A 26,568-nucleotide genomic window follows, 5' to 3' on the forward strand; every position below is an offset into this window, starting at 1 on the left:
CTGAAAAACAATCTGGTAATCAATGTCAGGAATGAGTAGGTATGAATAAACATCTAAGACTTAGTCTTTCTGTGAGACTTTCAGCAAATTGCAAGATAACATTACACAAGCCTTATAAGTTTTAGTGATCTAAGTGATCTAAGTGTTACACAATCATGGAGGCAAAGTTATAAACTCTAAACAAAGGTTTACCCATGCTAGGCTACTTACTAGGCTACATGTGTAAGTTAGGTTACAATTACACAGGTGTGTTTACTTTTTGTGAAAATTACTTGGGTGAATTCCTCTGTATATACTTCAATAAAATGTTTACAAAAAAAAAAGAAGAAGAAGAAAAAGAAAGAAAAGTCTTGCTACCCAGGTTTCTTTCTGCCCCAGGTTTCCCATACCAGACCAGCTATGTGAAATAGGGCACTGTCTTTCTACTTGTCTTCCCTCAAAACTGCCCACACACACCCAGAGACTCTTTTCCTCTAAGAGTTTCTGACTGAATCCTGCCTGGCAAAGGCAGTGTAGGACACAGTAACCAACACAGGCAGTACACAAAGTCCTGGGACCCCCATAGCCATGCAGGGCCTGCTCGTGGTGGGCAGCGCACCCCTCCCTCTCTGAGATATCCCTGGGCCTGTCTGAGTGACAGATTGTGTCCACTCCCTGTTCCTCACCAAATCATCTTTTTCAGGACATGCTGTCAGCCTCTGGCTCAGGCACTATGCGGGGGTCTGCTTATCGTTGATCCACTGTCCCCGAGAAGAGCACCTCCCATGGTCTGCACTTAGGACCTTTGCCAGCTCCTCCTCCTCAGTTTCTGGGAGAGAAATTAACTGCAGCCCGCCCAACTCCTGATTCACTGGCTGCCCAGGCCCAGTGTGGATGCCTTAGATGATTATCTGATGAGACACGTTTTCACACAGCCCCAGGACACCTGAGCCCAAGGAAAGGGAGGGGCTCTGAGCACCTGGTGGGTGGGGATAGCAGAAGTCCCTGCTACAGAACACAGTCAGACTGTGAGACCTGGCTCCTGGTGGCAAGCCACAGAGGCCAATATCAGCTCCTTAAACAAAAGAGAATTTCTCAGAAGACTATCAAAGTTGATAGAGAATGGGGATCAGGAGCCCACAGGGCCCAGTGGCGGGAGGCTGGTGGGGATCACGTGACAGAGCTGGGTGGCTTCTGCTGGTCACAGGCAGGCCCCTGGCTACACCAGGGGCAGGTAGAAGAATCCAATTACTTAGGCTTCTATAGTTGGAGCAGAGCCTAGGGCTTACCCCTTGACAAGACTTTAATAAGAATTTCTCCAAAAGGGAAAGCATGGGGCTCATAGGAAGGGCTTAGGGTCTGTTTCTGAGATTGTCAAAAAACAACCGTCTCTAAGCACAGGGTTGAACTGGAGTGAACTTTGAGAAGATTTTGAGCCAGGGGAGATGTTGCGTCACCCCCATTACTCCCTTCTCCAAGTCTTTAAACATGTATGCACTTTTTTTTATCTAGTATTATGATTAGGATTTTTCCATATTATTAAGAATTCTTCTGTACCATTATTTTTAATGGCTGTATAACATTATGTTGTGTGAATCATCATAAATGTATAATGCTCCATTTCATTTCATTTCTTTCTTTTTTTCTGTCTTTTTTCCTCCTTTACTATAAATAGCATTGTAACAGGCATCCTTTATAGCTAAGGAACTGTGCAAGAAGTATGCACCTTGTGAAGATCTCATTCCTTGTTGTCGTGACTATAAAGGCTGTGTCTACCACGGGGCACACAGGATGTGGCTGCCCTGAGTATGTTTTTGTGTCATATCCAGAGTCTGACCCCCCCGATAGTGCTGCCAGGGCTGCAGGCAAGGGCTGAAAATATGAGCCAGGTCCTGAGAACCAAGCCAAATCACCTCCACCACATGTCTTGCTGGGATCTGAAGCACAAGTGGTTTTTTCTGGATGGATCCAAAATGCCAGCTAAGGAACTCACCTTACTTCCTGCTTTATGTCCTCCTTTCTTCTGTCTTCTCTTTTTTCTTACTCCCCACTCCCTTTTCTCTTTCTGCGTCTGCCCAATTACTCTGGTTTTCTTTCTCTCTGCCTCTTTGCTCTCTCTGTGTTTCTTTGCTTTACGTTCCTCTCTTTCTCCTTCACCTTTTAATTTTTACCCTGGAATCCAGCCTGCTTCTGTCTCCTTTCTCTTTCTCCCGGTGACTCTCGGTCCTCCACCGACCACCTCTAAGGAGTGTGAATCATGGTTTCCCCAGGCTAGATAAGGCACCATTTTCCTTGGCCTGCCTGGATTTGAATGAGTGGTGATTTTGCCTCCCACAAAGGGCAAAGCTAACAGATCACAGTATTGCGAGCTGCCTGGTAAACCAGGGTGACTCAGGACTTCCAGATTGGAAGACATACAATCCATCAAGCTTCCCTTAGATGTTCTGTCACCCTGGGGGCCAGCATGCTGTCCTTGATGACTCACCAGGGCAGCCTTGGCATGGGGACAGCAGACTGTGGGTAGGAGCCCAGAGTTTATGATGTTACTCCAGTAAGCAAACCCATTCTCTGTGGGCAGGTTGAAGGCTGGATGCTGAGGATCCAGGAATGCAGCAGATCCAGGCCCTACAGCTGCGATTCTCATTGTGTGGTCTCACATCGCAATGATCAGGTAGGATATTTTAAAAATCTGAATTCTGGCCCTGGCTGGTGTGGCTTAATGGATTGAGCATGGCCTGCGAACCCAAGAGTAATGGGTTCTATTCCCAGTCTAGGGCACATGCCTGGGTTCCAGGTCAGGTCCCCAGGAGGGGGTGTGCAAGAGGCAACCATATATTGATGTTTCTCTCCCTCTCTTTCTCCCTCCCTTCCCCTCTCTCTAAAAAATAAATAAATAAAACCTTAAAAAAAATACCTCAATTCCAGGCCCCATTTATCCTTATTAAGCCAGAATATCTGGGAATGGGGTTCAGGAACATTCATGTTGAAGGTAATTGTGATGCACAGGCATTTGTTGCACCATTATTTGTATTACCAAAAAATCAGGAAGGCCCTGAATATCCATTAGTAGAGAACAGTTAAATAAATGATGGTGTTTTCTGCTGTAGAATAATATTCAGGTTAAAAAGGGATGAGGCATTCATGGAAAAGAAAGTACATTAGAGGTTGCTGGGCTGTATGTGTGTACAGGGGTGGGGAGTTATTGCTTAATGGGTACAGAGTTCTTGTTTGGGATGACAAAACAGTTTCAGAAAAAGATAGTGGTGATGTTTGTACAGCACTCTGAATGTAATTAATACCACTAAGTTGTATACTTAAAATGGTTAAAATGACAAGTTTTATGTTATATATAAATATATACACATAATTTTTTAAAAAAGAATGAGAAAGAACCATATGCATTGACATGAAAAGATGCCCAAGTTAGCCCATTAAGTGAAAATGAAAATTGCAGACCAAGATGTAGAATAAGAATTATAAAAGGGAATGTGTGTGCCAAGAAAACAAACCACTCTCTTAAAAGTGGTTGCCCCTGCAGGTAGGATTGGCAGGACAGGCAGGAGAAGAAAGATTCTTTGTCCTTCTTGTGATATCAAAATAGTGGTGGGATTATGGGTGATTTTGATTTTCTTTTTGGAGTTTTTATATAAAAAATTGTATAAAAACACTTTTTTGTATAAAAATTGAGCTCTTTGGGTTACAGTTTGAGGTAATTACAATAGAACACTATTTGTGATAAAACGTATGTAAGCACAGTGGAGGGGCAGTCAGGAAAGGCTTCCTGGAGGAGGTGACATTCTGACTCTGGTCTTCAAAGTCCACAAGGAGTTGTCCAAGTGGAAAAGCAAAGCTGAAAATCTAGTGTAAGGAAAGGGGGAGGTGTGAGAGAAAGCATGAAGTGCCCAATATGTCTACAAAGCCCCAGCTGTTGAAATACAGCACGCCTACCAAAGAGGCTGGAGATTTACGCAGGGGAGTGACGTCAGATTTGTGCTTGTGTAGATTCTCCGGCAAGGTCTCTTCTGTGTTGAGGTTAGAGACACTGCTCTCAGGCAAAGACTCGAAGCTGGTAAGATGAAAACAAAGACGTTTCCAGTCACCTCAGAATTTCAGCTAAGGCCCCACAGAGAGAAACAATGCCAGAGTTGCTGACTCTAGAGAGAGGCTGGGTCACCTTTGTAGGACCAACTGAGAGGGACGACAGAGGTAAAGCTTACCTCTTGCACCCCACAGAGAAAGCCAAAATCCTCCAGGAATTTGGTAGGATAGTCTCTTTGGAGAGAGTTTTCAGTGCACTCACTCTGCCTGTCCTCCAACCCGCACCTCGCCAGGGAGGGAGAGGAAGGAGCTCCTTCCTTCTCACCGCAAACCGGGGGAGACAGGCTTTAGGAGAACAATTTGGGGCGTCTTGGAGGTGGAGGCTCTGTGGGCTGGAACCTGGTGAGAGCTGGTGAGTGGCCGGCTCCTAGGCAGGGGTGCGTGCGCGCGCCTGTGCGCACATGCAGACCCTGCAGAAAGGAACAGAATAGAGGCCTTCTTGAAAAAGTCCCCGTGGAAGAGGGCTCCCATTTAGGTGTGAGGGGACCCCAGCAGAATGATGCTGGAAGTGTGAGCAGGGATGCGGAAGCTGTGGGGGCTATCAGCACCCTTTAGGAGGAGGCAACCCGGCCCTGTTTCAGGGGCACTACAGGTGAATGGTGTGGTGGGTCTCCAAGGAGCTCATCAAAGGGCTCCCGATGGCAAGTGTCCACGTTCGGAACCTGCCACGCCCAGCGGGCTCTGGTGTACTTAGACCTCGCCCCCATTCAGCCCTGGAGAGCCGGGGCAGTCCGGGGAGAGAGAGGAGGAGGGGAAGAGCGGCCGAGATTGGAGAGCGGCTGCCCAGGCCCCCGCCACCTCTTCCCCAGCCTGCAAGTGTCCCCATCCGAGGAGGCCGGGGCGGGGGTGGGGGGTGAAGTTTGGCTGTAACACTAGTGTGCACTTAGCTTATTCACGAGTTGAAATTACCAGACAATAAACGGGAGACTCTCAGAAAAGCGAGGGGAGGTGCCGAGATTGCGTCCACGAACAGTAGAGTGTGAGTGCACAGCATCTGTTCGAAAGGGCAGTGGCTGGCAGGAAGGAAAGAAATCCGCTTTGTGCTTTCACCTGCGGAGTCAAGCCCCTTGAATAAACTGCTTCGAAGCATTCGGAACGGCTATCTGGGGAGTGGGGTCTTGGAAGGAGGACCAGAATCATCTCCCACTCTCCTCCCCACCCGCCAACCCCTCTCTCTTAAAACGAGGCAGACAATTATTGCCTGGAAACGCGTGTGTTTCCGCGAGCTACGAACTCAGCTCGCTAGCGGGAGTTCAGGCACCGCGTTGCTCCGGGATGCAGAGCTGAGCGGAGCGGCGGCGGTGCGGCCGGAGTCCAGGTCCTGGCCTACCCCGCAGTGTCCCCTACTGGCCTGAGCTGCTGCAGCCGGCCCCCGCCTCGTGGCCGAGCCCTGGGGCTGCATGCGGCTCAGCCTTGCCCCAGACCGCAGGCTGCGGGAGACACGCAGGCATTCTTGAACTGAACGAGTGGACAAGAGGTGTATACTTTCAAGTGGGTGGGATGGGAGCCTATCCGGTATCCGTTAGGGGAGGGGTCAGCATGGTCAGCTGCGGGGCGTGAGGCTGGACAAAAGGAGGCGAGGCAGGAAGAGGGGCGAGAGAGAAGACTCGGAAAATTACTGTGGAGTTTGGGACAGTGCAGGCCTGTTGAGCAGTCATCAGTATTCTTGCTATTTAGCGTCTCAGCTTTTGCTCACTCTGATACTTCTGCCTGGAAAACATTTCCCACTTTCCTTTCCTTTTTTTTTTTTTTTTAAAATAAGTGTGCAATATATTTTTAAAAATTAGAGAATGAATATATAAATATCGACGTACCCATCACTGAGCTTAAGAAATAAGACCTAACAAATATAAAGTGTATTCCTCCCTTTCACCCGACCCTTCCCCAAAGATGGCTCCTTAAATTCATGTTTTTATTTACTGTATATGTAAGTATTCATAAATAATATATAGGTGCAGGAAATCAGAAAAATAGTAATAGATATATCTTTCATCATATGTACTATAAAGAATATATGTGCTATGTATTCTTTAATATACAACATATACTGTAGTACTACATAGTATATACATATATAGTAAATGTATTGTGTGTATAGAAAATATATCTAACGTTGAGAGATAAAGAGAGAGAAACATTTTTCCCCTTACCATCCTACATTTAAGATTATTCCCACCTTTCTCTGCCTTGGTGACTCCACAAAACTGTTGGTCTTTCAGGAAGCTTCCCGGGGCACCTCTCCCCTCTGTTCCCTGTGCTCTTGGGATATTCACCCAGCCAGGTTGAAGTAGCCAGTTTAGTTGTCTGCCCCAATCCCCTATTAGGTTCTGAGCTTCCTGGGGGTAGGGACTGTGAATCCAGGTGTCCCTCCTGCCCACCTCAGAGCCTGGCCCAGAAATGGGACTCGGGTTTGTTGTCCTGCTAGCAGAGAATAAGGCCATAGAGACACCCTGGCTGGTGTGGCTCAGTGAATTGAGTGCTGGCCTGTGAACCAAGGGGTCACTGGTTTGATTCCCACTCAGGGCACATGTGTGGGTTGAGGGCTAGGTCCCCAGTTGGGGGTGTGCAAGAGGCAACCACACATTCATGTTTCTCTCCGTCTTTTTCTCTCTAAAAATAAATAAATAACATATATATTTTTTTAAAAGCCAGAAAGGCTTGTTGAGGCCTTGAACATCAAAGTAAGGCATGGCTGGTGGTTTCCGGCTGTGCTCTGTGGAGTCGCCCAGGTTTTCTGGTAGTGACCTAAGGGCTAATGAAAGATGGTCAGCTATAGCCCCCTTTATCCTGCTTAGCCAAATCAGTTTCTTTTGAATTTGCTTTATTCATTGGGCTTCTGTGAACATTTGCATTTAAAGAATTGTCATAGCATGTAAAAACCACATGAAAGGGATAAAGAGTGTGACAGGTACAATAATAGCTTCCAAAGATGTCAGTGTCCAAACCCCTGGTACCTATGAATATGTTAAGTTACTTGTCAAAGGGGAATTAAGGATGCAAATGGAATTAAGATTGCTAATCAGCTGACCTTGAGATGAGAAGATTATCCTGGATTATCTAGTTGAGCCTATGTAATTGAGGCAGGAGATAGAATAGAAAATCCTGAGACACTGCAGCTGTCTTCCGCCTCCTAATAATAATTCGCATTCTGGTTTCCTCCCCAAGTGGGCCGTCAAGGACTGTGGGAAGTTGCATGTGTAAAAACCCTAAAAGCCTGTAACAGTTCAATAGAAGAGAGCCATTCCCTGGCCAGAGATGGCCCCACACCCTTATCTTGGGATGATGAAGCCCAGAGAACGAAGGCTGAAGCTGCTATCCCTTTGGTTCCTGGAAGAAATGAAGACTTTGAGAATCAGGATGATTTTGACTTTGGAAGTTGTAAGATATGTGATTACTTTGGAATTAAATATTATTTTGTGTGACTTTTATTATGACTGCATTTCTACACATAATTCTTAATTGGTAAAATGCAATTCTTGGCACTTTCTGTATGATTAGAATCCCAATCTTTTTTTAAATTTTATTTTATTTTATTTTTTAGAGAGGGGAAGGGAGGGAGGGAGAGAGGGACAGAAACATCAACGTGCCAGAGGTATATCGATTGGTTGCCTCTCACACACCGCCAACTGGGGACCTGGCCTGCAACCCAGGCATGTGCCCTGACTGGGCATTGAACCAGTGACCTTTCGGTTTTCTGGTCAGCATTCAATCCACTGAGCCACATCAGCCAGGGTCCTTTTTTTTTTCCTCCTTTCCTCCTTATCTCCTAATAATTAGGCCAAGGGCTGGGTGTAGGGAAGGGATTAGCCACTAGGTGCAAAGAAAGAATTAATTTGGAACTCTTGAGATGATCCCTGACATACTGTAATGATGTGCATTCTGCCAAGTGGTTATTCACTTTGGTTTACTATGTTAAAACTATAAATACAACAGATCATGGCACTCCTCTTTAACTGGGTTGGGTTTTTCCTGTCTTTTTGCCTGATCACTTTAGCTACAGGAAGGTATAGGGCCATTTCAGGATTTGATCTCTCTCTAATTAAGTGGATCCTGATTGTTAGGTTTTCCACTTATTTCCCTGGATATTTTGATGGTCAGTATTGACTCTGGTGGGTGTTCTGGGGATTAGGCTTTTTCCTGTTTCTCAGAGGATTTATCAGTTATGGTGCCAGAAACTTTCTCTCACTTGCTTATATCTTTGTTTACATGGTCTGTTCAGTTCTTTGTTGGCAACCACCCAGAGCCTGGACCCCATCTCCATTTGCAACATAATGACAAATGTCCTTGTAATTGGAAGAGGGAGAACCAGAGGGACGACTGTCTGAGGAGGTGAGGCTGGCTTTAAAAATGGAGGAAGGGGACTCACACCAAGCAATGCTAGCAACCTGTAGAATCTGGAAAAGGGAATGAATTCTTCCCTAGAGTCTCCAGAATGGAACACAGCCCTACTGACACCTTGATTTTAGGCCAGGAAGATCTGTTTTGGACTTCTGACCTCTGGGACTGAGATAGTACATTTGTGTGGCTTTAAGCCACTAAATTTGTGATAATATGTTGTAGTCCCATAGGAAGCTAATTCAAGGAACTATTGAAGGTATTTGAGATAGGAAAGGGCGAGTTCTTCTTGTAGCAAAAGAAGATCGATTATGTATGGAGGATCAATGGAGAAGCCAGAGCAGGAGTCACTGTGAACCCCAGGCCGGAAAGGGAAGGAAGTCCCAAAAGATGGCTTAGGGTGGATTGAGGGATGGGAGGCCTGAGAAGGCCTGGAAGAAGGGTATTTATGGACTGAATTTTGTGTATGAGCTCATGGCTCTTGATCAGGGTGTCCTTCCCCAACCAAGCCCCCTCTCAGCACCTGCTCAGAGTGGGGACGGGGTCCTCGGTCACTCTCTGGACTCTGGCCTCGGCCCCACCCTGGGGGCCAGCCCTGTGAGCAGAGTAGGACCCCCTCAGCACCACCGCAGGGTGACTCATGGAGCTCCACGGGAGGTAGCCGAGCCCAGGCCCCTCCGCATTGAGCTCTCTGGAGTCCTGGGCCTGCCTTTGGTTGCCTCCCCCACTCCCCCCAGCACCCTCTGTGGCCAGGTTTCCTCTATGGGGAACTCAGTAATAGTATGTTGAGAGGAAAAAATGAAGGAAGGAGTGAAGAAATATCTGGGGAGCACACCAAAGGTAGATAAATTCCCACAACTCTCATTTATTTATCTTTTCAATCAACCAACTGAGGAAACTCTCCTGAGCTCCTGGGGTTGTAGAGTCATAGGAAAGAGTTTGTCCTGTTTCTTGCCCTCAGGGCATTCCAGGTCAAGGAGGGACAGATATATTATCTCTATGAGTGACTAGTCTTGCCACAGAATTTTAAAATGTCATAGATTTGCCCTGGCTGGTGTAGCTCAGTGGGTTGAGCGCCAGTCTGAGAAGTGAAAGGTTGCCAGTTTGGCTCCTGGTCTGGGGACATGCCTGGGATGGCGACCAGGTCCCAGATTGGAGGCGTGTGAGAGGTGGCCGAATGGTGTTTCTTTGCACGTTGATGTTCCTTCATCATCATCTTTCCTTCTCTTTCTCCCTCCCTTTTCTTTTTTTCCCTCTCTGAAAAATAAGTAAAATCTTTTAAAAATATTGTAGACTTGTAGTGATATATATGGAAAGTGAAATTTTTCCAGAGGAGTGAACAAAACTTGACTAGAAATAGAAATTGGATGCTCAGTTCCCTCAATAATAAAGCAAAAGTTGGGTTGCAGGATCTCTGTAGTACCTTCAGCTCTGATAATCCAGACCTTTGTGACTCATTGACTAAGGACCACTTTGCAGACATGTCAGCTCCACTCTCTACTCTTCAGCAGGCCCAGAGCCCTGGGCTGTCCTGGGAGCTTGTTGCATCAGCTGGAGGAAGGACTGAGTTTTCCCAGAACTTCAGGACGGGCGTAACAGGAATTTGGGAGGAGAGGCTGGACCAAACACTTGCCAGCTTCCTGGGGCTACTCCAGTCAGCTGTTCACACAGAGCAATTGTATCAGTAGAGTTTGCAGTGGATTCTCAGAACAGAAGAGATATCCATATTCCTGAGTAGCAGCAAGAGCCTGGGCCTCCTGGGGTGACCTGAGGCCTTCAGAGAGGGCGACCCTACTGTTCCCTCAAATAGCTCCTTCTTGGCTGGTCATTTGACTCTTGATGCCCCAAATTCTCCCTTTAGATAATTGGAGTTGTTTGTTTCTTTACCTTGAAAGAGGTTCTATTTAGTCTAACTCCTCAATTTTCCAGGTGGGACACTGAAGCCTAAAGAAGTAGATTGACTTGCTAAGGCTGCCTAGTGAGCTTGGTATGCCTCTAAGGAGAATATTTCATGTTCAGTAGCACTGACTGTTCCCTCTGCCTGGAAGACAGATCTTGCAGAAGCTGAGAAAATTCAGGTCTTGACACAGACATTTATTCTTCACTGGAATAATAATTGCTGGTTTGGAGTGAATTCCTGACCTGCTGGCCACAAGCATTCCCTGAGCGTCATGTTGAAATGCAGTTTCTGATTGGTAAGTTCTGGGCATGGCCTGGGAGTCTGCATTACTGATGAGTTACCTGGTGATTAGATGCTGCCTGCCAGTCTGCAGGCCACACTTGCAAGCATCAAGGCTCTAACTCATTATTTTACTTTATTTCCTTCCTAGTACCTGCCACAATATGCTGTTATACTTATCTGTACATATGTTTGTTGTAGCTTTCTTCTCACTAGATATAAATTGCCCGAGGGGGTGCCCTGTCTGCCTCATGCCCTGCTATAGTCCCAGGCCCAGCACAGTGCAGACACGAAGTCAGCTTACAATCCATGAGATCCACTGGGTGACAGAGAAAGTCAGGTTCTGGAGGGCAGGGACCATGTCTTGTTTTCTCAGGCCTCCTCCTGGCCCAGCAGGGGATAAGGGCACACAACAGGGACCCAGAGACTGGGGAGAGGGGGTGCTGCAGCTCCTGACCCTTGGGTCCCTGTGTTCTTCAATAGGTCAGAACTGGAGTGACAAAGGAAAAAAAAAAAACAGCCTGAGGTCCATAGATATCAAGGGGGTGGGGGGTGGTGTATAAAATTCATTGTCTTTTATGCTTACCTGAGGACATGCTTATTGATTTTAGAGAGAGGTGAATGGAGGGAGAGAGAGGGAGAGAAACATCAAGATAGAATCAGTTGCTTCTTGTCCCTACCGCGACTGGGGACCAAACCCACAACCTAGCCATGTGCCCTGACTGGGAATCAAACCCATGACCTTTTGATTTCTGGGATGACACTCCAACTAACTGAGCCACACTGGCCAAGGCTAAAACCCACTTTCAAAACTAGAAAACTTGCTGCAACCTTTGTCAGAGTCCCTTCTGTAGCTCCCTGGGTCCTAGCCCAGGAAGGGTTACTTGGACTCAAGCCGTCCCTTGTACCACATTCACATGGTGTTCCTGGCCTGGCCCTTGGGCACTTTGACTCCCGTCAATCTGGAGTCAGTTCAGTTTGTCGAACTTGGGTCATGCAGATACCCTGAGCAGGAGGCCACAGGCAGTTCTATGGAGGCCATTACAGTGAGTGCCTTGCTCAGCCTCAGTTTCCCCCCATTGAGGGAAGGAAAGAAGGCTGGGGAAACTGAGTGACATGAGGTCTAGTCCAGTTTCTGCTAATCCCCTCCCTTCCATTGTCAGGATTCCCTACCCACAGTGCCCAGTTGGAGCAGATAGCCTCCCAAAGCTGGGACAGGGCATCTTGAGAGCAGGGACACCTGAGTCCATTGGGTCCTGCTCCATAGTAACCCGTAAGAAGACCTCACATCCCTTCCTTTCTGCCTTCCTCCTCTCCCCACACCTAGGACTTGTCTGAGTCCAGCCTATCCCCTTGGATCCTTGCTCTCTGTCTTCTAATCAGAGATGGCTGGCAGCTGCTGATTCGGCCACAGTTTTTCCAGGGCCTTCCATCTGCCAGGTAGACCTGGGGCCAGTCCCAGCCTGTAGCCTGCTGGCTGGACAACGCTGGCCATGTGGGTCCTCCTCCCCCTCATCCCCAGAGGAACTCGTGGGTTCTGCACTCATTCACTCACACAGCTCATTTATCCCCCAATTATCAGTTTGTTCACACTCTCCCTTTTTCACTAATACACCCATTTAATCACTTACTCATCCTTCTGGGCCAGGTCCAGCAACACATCTGGGAATGGACTGGCTTTAGTATCCAAACACAGAGGCAGAATCACACAGAAGGGCACAGGGGCTATGTGCTCAGAGGGAGTTCCCCGAAGTCTGGGCAGGAGAGGCTCTAACAAAGATTAGGACCCTTGTTGAGTAGACGAGGCCAGGATGGCCCACAGAGGCCCCAGGTGGCTCCAGGCCACTGGGTGAAAGACGAAGGAGGCCACAACTTGCAGGCACTCCTGACCTACCCCGTGCGCCCGAGTCAGCGCTCCCAGCCCTCTGCACAGAGCTGGAACATCTGCTTTCCAGTTCTGAGTTGGTGACCCTTGGGCTGGGTTAAAAAACACAAGAACTAAGGCAGGGAATGCTTAGAGACCAGTACATGGATTCAGAAGGAGTTTTTCAATCAGGGCTGGAAAAGCCTTTTCTTCAGAGGTCTCCAAACCCTTTACAGCTGTGGACATTGGAGCTCAGGGAGCCTGTTCTTAAGTGGGCTGGGCAGCGGCCGTTCCAACCCAAACCCCAATGTCCAGCCTCATGGTCTTTGGCTATACTCACTGCTCAGCTGTCCTGGGTGTTCAAATACAAGAGATGTCCTGTTCTCCTAAGGAGAAAACATTTTAAGAATGTTTTCCCCTGTAAAGGTCAAAAACAAACAAAAAAATGTTTTAGGCCTGGAAGTGAATTAACCAAATGTTTACTTAAGTAACCTGTTAAAATGAAATTCTTTCACTTAATCTATTAAGTTAGAAAACATACTCTTTCCATGCATAGCTTAGGAAGTAATTTTATGCAAATTCTTCAATCCACTGACTGGGGGAGGTAACATCGGGCTAATGCGTGTTGCTAACCCTTTTGTTTACAGTAAGAACTGGGAGAGCACCCTGTAGAATGAAGACAGCCAGGATGGAAGTACGGCACACCCTGCTTCCCTGAGGAGTCATTCTGGAAAAGAGCCTCACCTGAGAGTCAGGCCCATGAGGCGGCGCTGAGCATTTGCAGTGCCATGCGGCTCCTGGGTAGCCAAGTGCGGCCACAGCCGCTTGGCCTCCCTCCCCTTCTGAAGTCCTCATGATTGCCTCTTGCCAAGCCAGGAACCCTGTTTTTCAAGGTGCCTGGACACTATGACCAAAGACCTTAGAGTGTATCAAGAAGTGAATCTACTGGTCATCATCCAGCCAGTATCTACTGAACATTTGCAGTTCTGGGTCCCAGGACAGATAGAAAATGAACTGAAATGTGTGTGGTGAGTCCTAGGATGGAGAAACAAATGAGGAATTGAGGATCACAGAGTAGGAAAGGAGAAGTGGCAGGAGGTAGTACATACTGACTGAGGCTTGGCAATATACCAGGTATTTCACAAACATCAGCTCTGACCCTCATAACAACCCGTGGGTGGGAGTTATTGCTCACCCCAAATCCCCCTTGTCTTAAACTAATAGTGTACGTTTTTAGGCTAATTACTTTACCTTCTTAGACCTTAATTTCCTCCTCCATAAATGGAGAATGCCAATTACATATGATTGTTGGGAGGATGGAATAGCAAGCCCTCAATCAATGTTTGCTCCGATTGTTGTTAGAACATAGGAGGAAGCTCAGGCTCAGAGTGGAGCAGTGACTAGCCCGCGGCCACATAGCCAGAGGAAGGACGAGCTGGGCCGTGCTCTTCGTTCCACTTCATGACCTATACTACAGAAAAGGTTAAAGTGGAAGCTTTGCCCTTCACAGCAGGTTCCTGGACTTGGCTGCCCACTCTGTTTTCAGGAGGCAAGGCCACCTGTCCAAGCAAGATTACCCCAGGCCACTAGCAGCTCTGTACACATCCCTCCCACAAAGGGCGCTAGAGGAGAAGGACAGCTGCAGCTTTCCTCAGAGGCCTGGAGAGCTGGGCTGAGCCTTCGCCTGTCACTTCCAGGACCTTCTGAGTCTGTTTCCTCATCTGAAAAGGGGGATATTATTGTTTTTCTGCCTCATGTTAGGGGCACTGTGTGAGTTAGAGGCTGATAAATGGTTTTTCACACTACTCTGTAGTGCTAATATAATCATACTTAAGACAGGTAATTGGCCGGTGGGTAGGGACTAAAGAGAAGTAGAGGTCAGTTCAACTGAAGATGAAGATGAACTTTTTCAGAGGCCTGGCCATAGGAGAAGAAGGAAGTGGGTGAGTGGGTGCCTGTCAATCCTGGGGATGCAAAGGGGTTGCTGCCCTGTGGGGGGGCTTAAGAGTTGCTCAGGTGACAGAAGTCCCCCTCCCTGCGCTCTCCTCTTCTCTCCTCCCCTACTGGGCAGAAGGTACCTAGAGACCTTCCTACCTGAAGTCATGTTATGATCAGGTAGCTGAACCAGGACTCAGAAGGTCTTGGTCTCCACAGGACTCTGACACTAACTTGTTACGCAACTTTGAACCTTCCTCTGGGCCTCATTTTCCTAGTTATAATAGAACAAATGCTGTTTGCTAATTGTGATAATGAGGCGATATAAAAGATTATTATTTTCTAAGACTTTGGTCAAAGGGCTAGGTCCATGGTAAAGATGAAGCCTTATAACTTGTGGAATTACAGTTTAGAGTTGAGGGGGACCCCAGCATGAATCCGGCATCTGCACAGATGACGAATATATCTGGGGACTATGCTTTGTGGCTTACACAGTATTTCTTTAGCATTGTCTTATTCGATCTCACAACAATACCTCAGATTTACAGATAAAGATATGGACCCAGTGAACCTGTATAACTCATTCAACCTCACACATGGGTCTAGAGCACTGAGTGGAGGTGGGAAAGAGGTGGTCCTGGGCTGGAATCCCAGCTCTACTCGGACCCTGGGCAAGTCCCTTTAGTTATCTACACATCAGTTTTCTTATTGTTAAACAGGAAGATTAAATATTCATCATGGGGTTTTGGTGAAGATTAAATGAGATAATTTGTGGAGGAGCTTAGTGTTGAAATGGATGCAAAGGAGGTACTGAACAAGGTAAAACCAAAACTCACTAGGAAACTGCAGGGCTCCTACTTCAGTGCTCCTTGTCCCCCACTAAGCAGTTTCTTTTCCTGACCCTCCTCGTTCATGTCACAGCTGAGGCACCCTGGTTGAAGAAGTGAGCTGCACATTAGGAGGCTACTCTAAGTACGCAGCTTGGTCTCAGGTGACCTGCAAGAGTTAATTACTGCCTTGGGGACAAATGCACCAGCTGCCAAAGGGAAAAGCTTCCCAGTAGTTGGCCCAATGAACTGATAGGAGGAGGAGCCCGGCTCGTGCTCAGGCGGTCAGGAGTGCTGAGACCACAGGCAGAAAGAAGCCTGGCAGGTCTGCCCCGGGGCAGACAGATTGCCAGCGCTTGGTGGGGTCCAAGCCCTGGGACTGGCCTAAAACAGGTGGTGCTTTTGCCTACCAGCTGGTCCTTGGCATCCTGTCAAACTGCCTTTACATCCAGCCCTTAAAAAGAACAACACGGAAACAGTGCTGGAGCAGGACTCAGTGTGCTAGAGGAAGCAACCATGCAGGTGCTGACCAAGCGCTACCCCAAGAACTGCCTACTGACTGTCATGGACCAGTACTCAGCCGTGGTGCATAACATGGAGCAGGTGGTGATGTTCCCCAGCCTTCTGCAGGACCTGCAGCTGAATGCACAGCCTGGGGCCCCCAGTCTCTACAACTACTTCACCATGCTCAAGGCCATCCGAATTGATGTGGATCATGGGCTGCAGCCCCGAGAAGAGTGGCAGGTCAAGACGGCAGGTGGTCAAACCAATGTGGCTGAGAAGGAAGCTGCAGAGACGGAGAAGGGTGAGGAGGAGGTCATGGGGCAGCTGGACCTAGAAGCCCAGTTCCATCTGCACTACACTAGCCTTCATCACATCCTTACCCACCTTACCTTGAAAGCTGAGGAGGTGACGAGGATATACCAGGAGATAACAGGACAGACCGTTTAGGCCTCGGACTCTAGGAAAGGTAATGGTAGCCACACTAGTCAGAGTCCACTAAAGGACGTCCCAGGGGCGCAGGGGGAGCAGTGGTGCCACCCCATGAGAGAGAAAGAGCTCAAGCCTCAGAGCCACCCTCACTGCCTAACTGTCCTTCTGACCCAGAACTGGTAATGGCCATGACTGTTACGGAGGCAGAAGGAAAAGTGTCCTGTGAGTGCGTACCTTATGTACACACGTGTTTATGAGTGCGTGCATTTGTTAGTAAGTACGGGTATTTACTCAGGTGAATTGTGACTTCTGTGTGTGTGTGTGTGTGGCATTGCTTCCCAACATTTTGTCAAGTCACAGAACATGAAAGATGATATTAGATGTCACATAGGATACATAGGTGAGGCTGCTCACAGTATTCCTGCAACTGGCAGGGGTGCTCCAGCCACCCCAAGCTGCAGCCAGCCAGGTGGAAAGCTAAAGGACTGCCCTCTGATTGGCTCCAGGCAGTGTAGAGGCTTGCCTGTTGGAAAGCCCTGTTGTGTGGACATAGAAATGTGTTGAAGTCTGAGCCCATATGTCTATGCACAGAAAGGCTGAGGTTGTAAGGTGTGGGTGACTGCAAGCTAGACAAATAGGTGGTGGCACCAGGTAGGTGATAAGGACAGGACATGGGACAGTCGGGGGTGGGTCATTTCTGGGTAAAGATGGGGAGAAATTTGGCCACAATAGTTGTCAGTTCTGGCCCTGTGCCACCTGCCAGCCCTGCTCCCACTGGCTTCATTAGTGACACAGCGTGTTCACATCCATGGTAATCTCAAAACCACCAGTGTAGGTATGCAGGGCCGGAATTTTATCTCCATTTGACAAGTAAGGACATTAAAGCCAGAGGTAAAGTGACTCACCGAAAGTCACACAGTAAGGACAAAAGCAAGACTAGCCCCAGTTTTGAATTGGATATTCTTTTTATCACACCTAATCTTGGCCATATGTGTTATCTTTATAACCTGCCTGAAGGCCACTCTGTAATGATGGGGATTAAACAGGGACCTGAACACACAGCCTCTCGAGAGCTCTGCTCAGGTATTTGCTCAGCCATTTCTCCTTTTGCTCCCTCAAATCCACATCTAAACTTCAGCCTTACTTCACTCTCCCTCCCTCCAAGGCTCGTTGGGTCACTTTTCAGAGGTTCTTGAATACAATTGCATTGGATCAACAGCTCTAGGGTCAAGTTCTGGTTCCACCACTAATGAGCTGTGAGGCCCTGGTTTAGCCACCTCCCTTCTCTGGGTTTCAATTTCTTCACTGAATAGTAACAGTGGTGGTAAAAATAACAATAGGTATACGAATAGTTTTACAGTTCAAAACCGCTTGCATATCAATTATCTAATGGAACTATCATCCCCTTTTACAGATGACAAGACCAGAGGTCTAAGAAGTAAAATGAGTCCAACTCAGGAAATGGTAGAGTTGAGATGTGAATGAACCCTGGCCTGAGTGGTGTCTAATTCCTTTCCTCTACATTAGTGAACTTCCTTCCTTAGTGCCTTAGAATTCTGTAGCAGGGGCTGGAGGTGGGAATTGGGGATGGCTGAGTGAACAGAACTCCTACTCCTTGACCAATCAGCTTTGTAGACAAGAGCAGCAATTCTACACTACACTTGATTTTTTTGTATTGCAGATGTTAAAAACATGGGCTCTTGTCCTGGCTCTGCTGCTGACTTCTATAAGACCCTGGACAACTTACCTTTCTGTACTGTAGTTTCCCTGTTAGTAAAATGTAGAGGTGGAACTAGAAAGTTACTGCAGCTCTGATAACTGCTAGAGTCCTCCTACAGCAACACCATTGAGCTTTGTCATTATTTTTCCTAGTAGGAATATGACAGTACTTTAGCGATGTGGATTTATACTGACTTCTTCTTCTTCTTCTTTTTTTAAAATTTCTACACTCCACAGACTCTGTGATGAAGACACGGAGCAGCCCACTAGCCCTCATGACGAAACCAGAAAGGCCAGACCTGCAGCTGGAAGTGAGGCGACAGTTTTCTGAGATGTTCCCTAACCCCACTTTGAGCACCAGTTCCTGGACTCATCACTGGGTTACTTTTAGGATGCTATTCACAACTCCCCCTCACCTCTCTTACCAGCTTGGGATAATGGTCAGTGGTTCATGAGGGACTAGATGTTACCTAGCAATGTGATACATTAGGAAGAGCATAGGTTTTAGCATCTTCCTGACTCTTAGAACTTACTATGTGATCTTGGGCAAGTTATTTAACTGGTTGGAACCTAGATTTCATTATCCATAACATGGGGATATTGCCTGCCTCAAAGTCATTCTAGAAATTAAACAGGATAGAATCAAAAGCACCTGGCATGTGCGTGCTATTACAAGTTCATTTTTTCTTCCCACTCTCACCTTGTGTTTGCTCTAGCTTTTGTTTTTTTAATACTCCAGAACTAGGAGGTAGCAGAGTCCCTGTGGGTGAGTGGTTCATTCTTGTACCTGCTGAGCACAGGTGAACTATGAACCTATTTATTGCAGTAGCAATTAAAAAATAATACCTTGCACTTGTACATATCTTTATTAACTTCTAAAGTACTTTCTCAGACATGATTTTATATTTAACAAGTGGGATTCAAGTGGAGAGAACTCATCTGATTTTGCCCAAAAACCATATTTATATTCACACTGCCACCTAATTTGATATCACATATAGAGAGAGAAACAACTTTATTAATTCCCAAAAACTAGTATGATTATAAAAGACTGAGCTTGCAAACAAAAGCTTTCTGGACAACCATTTGGATTTGATAAGCAATAAAGAGTAACTTCATTCCAGTTAGGCAGGACCCTTTACTACTAATGGCACCACACTGCACCGTAGACAGTGTTAGCACTGAGCCCACTTCCTCCAGGGTGATCCCCCTCAGAGCAAAGGCCCCTTTGCGGTACCAGTCTCCTGTTCTCCTGGCCTCAAGTCTCTTGCTTGTAAACCATCTGCTACATTTTTCAGAGAGAGAGTTCACAAATGCAAACCCGACCATGCTATTCCCATTAAAAAACCCTTCAGTAATTTCCTACAACCTAGAGGTTCAAGTCAAAATTATTTACATGACTTACAAACCCCTCCACAGTCTGGCTTGTTTCGTTTTGCTCTGCACTTTGCACTAGCACAGGAGCAGGCAAACCCTTCTCTAAAGGGCTGTATATTAGTTTGTGCTTTGCAGGCCATAGAGTCGCAGTCACAACTACATAACTCTGCTGCTGTGGCATGGAAGCAACTTAAGCAACATGTAAACAAGTGAGTGTGGCTCTGTTCCAAAAGAATTGTGTTGGCGGTGGGCCACATTTAGCCCACAGGCTATAGTTTGCTGACCAAACTAGAACTAAACTCCATTTTTAAATCTGTCAGATGTCTTCTTAAAATTGCATAAATGGAAACTGACCATTCTGTGATGGACTATTTTTCTTATGACAAAAACAGAGTCAGAGTGTTCATGGTGACCATTTTAATTACAGGTGTTAACATACAGGTTAATATAACTTCAGGTATCATGAAAGTGTGTTCCACTAAATTCAGAAATAACTTATCAGTGAAACCGAAGCAAGAACTTTGGAGACTTCAACGCACTGGATGGAATTTTTCAAAAATTTCAGCATAAGTTTTCTTATCTATAAAAGATCACAAAAGATTTATGTTTAAATTATGTTTTAAATCATATTTCCTAAAGAATAAAATTAAAACAATTTTTTTAATTAATTTTTTTATAGAAGGATATTTTTAAAAGATTTTATTTATTTATTTTTAGAGAGGGGAAAGGAGGGTAAGAGAGAGAGAGAAACATCAATGTGTGGTTGCCTCTCATGTGCCTCCCACTGGGGGTACCTGGCCAACAACCCAGGCATGTGCCCTGACTGGGGATCAAACTGGCGACCCTTTGGTTCACAGGATGGCACTCAGTCCACTGAGCCACACCAGCCAGGGTTAAACTTAGTATTTTTATAGATAGAAACGCCCCAAATTTCCTCCTTTTCTTATCCTCAATGACAGCTTGGTGATCACTGAGACATTTTGATTTAGTGAATACTTTTGAAGAATCTGTGGTGACATCCAGATGGCTGCCTAGATGAGCAAAGTGCTGCTAGTGGGATACTGGCTGAAGTGGTAAAAGAAGGAAAGAAAGGGAGGGGCAAAGGTCAGGTGGGAGGGGCCCAAAACACTAGGCGGTCAAGCTCTCTATGCTTACATCCTCTTCAGTGCCTGGGCTCTTGGTACACCTGCCAGTAATCTGCTGCTCTGAGACAGAATGAACCCGTGAAGCTATACATGCTTCTGCTGACAGAGGGAGATGGAGGGAATATGGAGGCAAAGAACCAGAGGTCTGGGATTGAGGCCTGCTCTGCCATTGGGTCTCACTCTTGGGAATCAATATCCCCAAGATCCTTCCAGCTCTAATATCCAGCAGGTCTGAGTATTCCTCTTCCCTGATACAACCACTATTCATGGCTTTGTACTAGCCTTTGAGCTCTTCATTGGCAAACACACACACATACACACACAAATTGTACCTTTTTGATGCACCATAAACAGTAGGAATGTGGATAAAGGCTATAAGAATATTAAATAAAGTAATAAAATTTTAGAGCTAAACAGGACCTTAGTGATCACTCAGTCCAATAAAATCTCAATGCTTAATATTATGCATTTAGGAAAATCTTTAAGTGTAAATTTTTCCTCCCTTCCTTCCTTCACACATGTACATATTTGTATTGTGCATATTTGTGTAAAATAAAAACAAGAAGACAGTTATATCACTATTATAGTTGAACAGAGAAAAACAGAATGTGCTGAGGAAGTTCCTGTCTGTACCCGGGTAAAAACGTCACCGAGATGATGAAGCTTGGGCAGGAATTTGTCAGACAGATAGGTGGAAATGGGAGAGAGGAGGATCAAAAAAAAGGGACAGTATGTACAAATGATACAGGGCAGGTTCAGAACACAGCATTTCATGAGGCAGGAGATGAATTATGGGAGATGAGGCAGGGTTCTGTGCTATTCAGGTCAGCTATTATTTATTAACTGTCAGTACTATGTGTAGGCTTTGTGCTGGAGGTTGGGGAAACAAAGATGAAGCTACAGTGTAATGAGGGACACAGCTATGTGTATGTAATGTGTAGGATTAAAGGTATGGGTAAAGTGTTTCTACCAGGCAATTAGGCTGAGGTGTGAACTTCAGTAAGACCAAAAAGAGAGGCAAGCTGGAGGCAGGAGCAACGATCCAAGCAAAAGATTGTTAGGACCTGCACCAGGGCAGTAACAGTGGGAGAGAGAGAAAAGTTTAGAGTTGAGAAATAGAAAGTAGAACAGTAAGACTTGATAACTAACAGGGAGTAAAAGAAAAAACTTGAAGATGATTCCCAGGCATTTGGCTGGAGTACCCAGGTGGATAGTGGTGTCGTCATTGAAGCAGGACACAGAACAGGTCTGGGCAGGCAGAGAAGACGTGAGGTTCTGTTTGCTCTCTGAGGTAGTTAGCCAGAAACTGGGTATTTGAATTCAGCACAATTCTGGTCTATAGACAGTGATGTGGGAGTCTATATGGAGAGGGAACCTAAAGCCATAGGCATGGAAAAGATTAACCAGGGAAAATGACGCAGAGTAAGAAAGGTTTTTTACAATTAACTTGAAATACCTTGTTCAGGAAAATCCTCCAGATGTGATTTCATATATGCAAACATATCATGGTCCCTCACAGCATACATATAGTCTTGACGTTTTAAAAGATAATATCCAATAAAAACAAAGGAAGTGACATATAGAAGCTGGCGATGTAAACCTAGGAAATTCAAACGAAAAATCCCAAAGAAAGCAAAGATTAGTCACGCAATGTGTAGTAAAGAGTATATTCCTACATTTCAGATATAAAGTTTCTTATTTCTTCTAAAATTCTTTTAAAAAAAGGGGGCTTTTCTATATGGCTATTCTGAATAAGCAGCCTTGATCTTGCGGTCTTCTTAAAGCTATTTGGCGATTATGAAAAGCAACGTTAAGTCTACAAACATCACTGTCAATAGAACCCAAGATTTTAAAAACTGAGGTTTTGTAAATTTCTTCATGGAAAAAAGGTGAGTAAGTACCAAATGCTAGACTGAGAACAGAAAAAAAATGTTTTCTTCTTATTTAATAACTTTAGACTTAAAATGATTTGCATTCCAGGACCTGTTCAAGATGTGACGAGCTGCGGCAAAGTCCTCTACAAATGGTCTAAAAGCAATTTGGTTGGTCTCAATATACTGATTTATATTTGCATATTTAGCAGTGACTAAAATAGCAGGCTATACTACAAATATATCTCAATTCTCTTTTGTACCATCCAGATTTCATCCCATTTGCATGTATTATCTATTCAAAAATTATATTTATAAAATCATCATATTTAAAAAATCATTCTAGTATAATGAGAACACAGAGGATCAAATCCCATGCTCTAGAGAAAGCCAAAAGTCTGAAGGGGAGATCCAAAGGTATGAACTTTAAATATAGATATATTTTTTGCAAAAGGCTAACTACAGGTTTGATTTTCTAGCTAAGCCCCAGAATTCTACCTTCAGTCCTCCACTTCTTATCCCACACATCTTCCTTTGGAGAACTCGTTTATTACTATACTTGTATCTACTATCCATGTGCTGGTGATCCACAAATACATCCAAATCAGACACCCATGTTCAACAACAGATACATCCAAATGTTGACAGATACATTCACTTAAATACCCCCAAATGAACTCATTTCTTTTGCTTCATACCTCTTTTTCCGAATTCTCAAAAATAAGACCATTTACCCAGGAATCCAAGTCCTGGGTAATAAGCATAGTAATCATCTGGTTTTTTCCTATCCCCACACCCATTCACTGTGTGCTGTCAATTCTACCTTGTAAATATTTCCTTTCCTCATTTAGCTCTCATTTGTACTAACTGGTCTCCCCTTAATCTCATTTTTCACTTCACAATGATCCCAGCTTTTATCCTGTCACTAGAGGAATTTTTACTAAAATATAAACCTAATGTGTTGGTTCCTTCTTCAATTATGCTCAACAGGAGTACCAACTCTTGCATATGACCTCCAAAGCCCTTCATGAACCGTGAACCAACTCTCCCACCTTCATTTTCTTTTGTTCCCTGATATGCACATTGTGCTCCAGCAACACTATACTATTTTTTTAAAGATTTAATTTATTTGTTTTCAGAGAGAGGGGGAGGGAGAGAGAAATATCGACTGGTTGCCTCTGATACACATCCAACCAGGGATGAAAACCACAGTCCAGGCCTGTGCCCTGACCAGAATGGAACTTGTGACCTTTCAGTCTGTGGGACAATGCCCAACCCAGAGCCACACCGGTCAGAGCCACACTGAACTACTTCTAATCCCTCACACAAACTAGGCTTCTTCATGCTTTTCTATACCATGCACTGGTTATTTTCTCTGCCCAATGACTTACTGATCATTCAAGCTCATCTCAGACATCACTTCTTCTAAGAAGTCTTTCCAGAGCTTTCCTGCACTTAAAAGGGTGAACTCATCTCTATTAACATGTAAATTTCTATAGAGGAGGCATATTGGAGGGAGATGGGATTTCAATACTATTTGAGCACTGGAATGCTGAAATTTGGTGGGCTGGAAGCTGACCTCCAGGTAGACACATAGCTGGAAGGCAAAAGAGGCACAAGTGAGGTGATTCCTGGTTGCGGGAACCACTGTAATAACCTTCTTCTTAACTGGGCTCCTTGGTTCCAATCAGTGTTACTTCACATTATTGACAAAGTTGACCTTTTGAAACAGAAGTCTGATCACTGCATCTCGGCCTGCCCCCCACCCAATCAATCAAAAGCTAAACAGGTTCCTGTCCGCCTAGAGAATAAATTGACATGATCTCCCTACTATATCCTTTGCAGCCTTATTGTCCTACCCCGAACACTCAATCATCAAATTACTCCCCAACGAGAGGCCCTTCCTTTCTTTTATTCCCAGTAGCCCAATAGGCGTGGAAGGCTGTCTCCTAGTATTTGCCTGGTAAGTCAAAGATAAGCTCAAAATCTTCCAGTTTCCCTCCACTTTTTCATTTGGAGATCCATAGCGCTTAGCACAGCTACTGTGTCAACTAGTATCAGCTCCGACAGGATGGGACTGACATACTAGAAAAGACAGTTCTCTGGTTAACTCAAAGTGGGGTCTCCACACCAGCAGCATCAGCAGTATCTGGTAGTTTGTTAATATAAGGCCTCTCTCCAGGCCTAATGGATCAGAGTGCACATTTTAACAAGATCCCAAGTTATTATCAGTACGCACATTGAGTTTGAGAGCACTGTTTTCCAATACAGACCGAGGACGAATGAGAGGCTCTGCTACTTATAAGCCATATGACCTTGGTCAAGCTGCTCTAACCTCTCTAAGGCTCTGTTTTCTCATTGTGGATAATATCTCCTCATAAGGTGTTTTGAAGATTAATTACTATAATGTACGTAGTGTCAGTAGTACATAGCATGGAGTGAACGCTCATTTTTGCACACACCACAGCGCGACTGAGACGGGGGAGGCAGTCCACCGCCCGGTCCTTCAGACCCACAGTGAGGCCTTGGATTTCACTGCACCTCCGTTTCCTAAGAAGCCAAATGACACTCTGGCCCCGCCAAATTCTGAAGAGCTCACGGGGCGCGCGGATGCCCCAGAAAAGCGAGGCGGAGCCCGCTAAGCGAAAGGGCCCGGAAAAGCGAAGGCACCTCTGGTAGCCTATGGCGGAGCCGGCTAGCAACCCTGAGTCCCTCTGACCTTCCACCGGATTCCGCCCGCGCAGCCCTCACCGGCCAACATCACCGGCCTCCGCCGGAGCGCGTTATCTAGCAGACCGGAGCAATAGCCCAAGAAGCCGATGTAAGCGAGCCGCGGGTCGGTCAGCTTGGGCGGGGGCAGGCTCCGGGCCTCATCCGGCAGGAACTGTAAGGGCATTCGGCCCGGCCGTCCGTTCATCATGATGATGCCGTTCTTGCTTGAGGCCTGGCCTCAGACCGCGAACTACAAAGAAAACCCTCACGCCACAGCCGGGGCCCACGTCCCAAGCTTTCTCCTCCGAGCACTGGGCTGAAGGGCATGGCGCAGGGTGGTGCAGCGCTCAAACGTTTCCCCGGGCGCACTGCTGCGCGAACTTGCCTGGGAGGTTCCGGGCTTCTAAATGACCCACGAGCTAGCATGCCCGCCGGCGCTAATTCAGCTCCTAGGGTATGGGGTCTTGGTACCTTGGAGTCGAGGAATACGCGAAACGAGCCAAATAGGGAGAAGACTAGGAGACGCTGCTTTTTTTCACCCAAGCGCCCGCCCCTCAAGTGTCTCTCCCTCTCCCGATCTTTAATGTCCCTTCAGCGAGAATTTATCTTTGCATCTAACACACACAGGTGAACTTGATGAATAGTTTTGAGAAACTTAATTGATTGAATTCTCATAAAACCGGCTGTCGCCCTGACTGTGTGGTACAGTGTGTTGGGCGTACCCCAGTAAAGCGAAAGGTCGCGGAATCATTCCCGATCAGACCTTATGCCTGGCTTGCGGGTTCGTCCCTGGTTGAGGAGCAGCGGAGAAGGGGGCCGGTGGATGCTTCTGTCTCACATCGAAGATATTTCTCTCTCTTTCCCCCTCCCTTCTCTTCTCTCTAAAAATAAATAAAATCTTTTAAAATTTTTTTAGAGGCTGTTTCTATTTTCTGGGTTTCCAGTCCTTCATACTGGCACACCCTCCAAATCCTAAAATTAAGGTCCAGCCATTAACAAAGAATTCAGAGAACCCTAGGACTGGATCATTTAGTTACACTCTTGAGATTAAACTTGGGTGGCAGCATCCTAAAGTTTTCCACCTCTGGGTGTTCAGGTCCTTGCATATGGCTGAAGGACGAGGTGTTTCCTAAAGGTGTGAGGAATGAAAGGAGACTATAACATTCTGCTAAGAAATTGTCCAATCTCTGCTTAGCTACCTCCAGTACTGAGGAGTGTCTGTCTTTGTACAGTTGTCTCTTTATAAAGTCCTTCCTGATATTGAGCAAAAATATGTTCTTTTTGTGTCTATTCATTAGTGGGATCAACATTTTATCTAGACAAACCAGGGGTAAATGCAAAAGTATATGTATTAACAAAAGTAGAAGAATTAAATATCAGTTAAGAGGGATTAAATAAAGGACGGACTTTTTATGCCTATAATAAATATTCCTAGATCTGCTATATTTCAAGTTAAGATTTTCCAAAGGAAGGTGTATTAGGACATATTCCTGGAGGGCAGCAAATGTTTAAAAGATGCACCCTCTTTGACGCAGTAATTACATCTCTGGGTATCTGTCCTATGGAAATAGTATGACATTTTGGACAAAATTTC

General features: G+C 45.9%; 2 protein-coding genes across 11 annotated transcripts; one reads left to right on the forward strand and one right to left on the reverse strand.

The window, feature by feature from the left end:
- Nucleotides 1-2,494: 2,494 nt before the first annotated feature.
- Nucleotides 2,495-18,606, forward strand: THRSP (thyroid hormone responsive). 10 transcript variants are annotated; one of them, XM_054576319.1, is made up of 7 exons: nucleotides 2,495-2,650; nucleotides 7,243-7,455; nucleotides 8,297-8,406; nucleotides 10,342-10,607; nucleotides 13,103-13,483; nucleotides 15,838-16,022; nucleotides 18,107-18,606. In XM_054576319.1, the coding sequence occupies exons 5-7, from the start codon at nucleotides 13,362-13,364 to the stop codon at nucleotides 18,322-18,324; spliced, it is 525 nt and encodes a 174-aa protein (XP_054432294.1). In that variant the 5' UTR covers nucleotides 2,495-2,650; nucleotides 7,243-7,455; nucleotides 8,297-8,406; nucleotides 10,342-10,607; nucleotides 13,103-13,361; the 3' UTR covers nucleotides 18,325-18,606. The 10 variants fall into 10 exon arrangements, with proteins under 10 accessions (XP_054432294.1, XP_054432297.1, XP_054432295.1 ...); XM_054576322.1 differs by having other exon boundaries at nucleotides 10,465-10,607; XM_054576320.1 differs by lacking the exons at nucleotides 7,243-7,455; nucleotides 8,297-8,406.
- A 1,040-nt stretch (nucleotides 18,607-19,646) lies between these two features.
- On the reverse strand, nucleotides 19,647-25,351 carry NDUFC2 (NADH:ubiquinone oxidoreductase subunit C2). Its single transcript, XM_054576330.1, has 3 exons — nucleotides 25,014-25,351; nucleotides 21,848-21,991; nucleotides 19,647-19,826 (listed from the first exon to the last, which is right to left on the reverse strand). The coding sequence occupies exons 1-3, from the start codon at nucleotides 25,180-25,182 to the stop codon at nucleotides 19,777-19,779; spliced, it is 363 nt and encodes a 120-aa protein (XP_054432305.1). The 5' UTR covers nucleotides 25,183-25,351; the 3' UTR covers nucleotides 19,647-19,776.
- Between the last annotated feature and the right edge of the window lie 1,217 nt (nucleotides 25,352-26,568).

The sequence above is a fragment of the Pteronotus mesoamericanus genome, unplaced genomic scaffold (genome assembly GCF_021234165.1).
Source record: "Pteronotus mesoamericanus isolate MK-2021 breed Mesoamerican mustached bat unplaced genomic scaffold, CSHL_Meso_final contig_33, whole genome shotgun sequence".
NCBI lineage: Eukaryota > Metazoa > Chordata > Mammalia > Chiroptera > Mormoopidae > Pteronotus > Pteronotus mesoamericanus.

Coding starts and splice junctions, on each gene's coding strand:
- THRSP (XM_054576319.1), top strand. CDS start 13,362: ATGACCAAAGACCTTAGAGTGTATCAAGAAGTGAATCTACTGGTCATC. Junction 13,484..15,837: donor AATGAACTGAAATGTGTGTG/GTGAGTCCTAGG, acceptor GATGTTCCCCAG/CCTTCTGCAGGACCTGCAGC. Junction 16,023..18,106: donor AGCTGCAGAGACGGAGAAGG/GTGAGGAGGAGG, acceptor TACACTCCACAG/ACTCTGTGATGAAGACACGG.
- NDUFC2 (XM_054576330.1), bottom strand. CDS start 25,182: ATGATGAACGGACGGCCGGGCCGAATGCCCTTACAGTTCCTGCCGGAT. Junction 21,992..25,013: donor GAGGCCGGTGATGTTGGCCG/GTGAGGGCTGCG, acceptor TGAATTTCCTAG/GTTTACATCGCCAGCTTCTA. Junction 19,827..21,847: donor GGAGGATTTTCCTGAACAAG/GTATTTCAAGTT, acceptor GATCTTTTATAG/ATAAGAAAACTTATGCTGAA.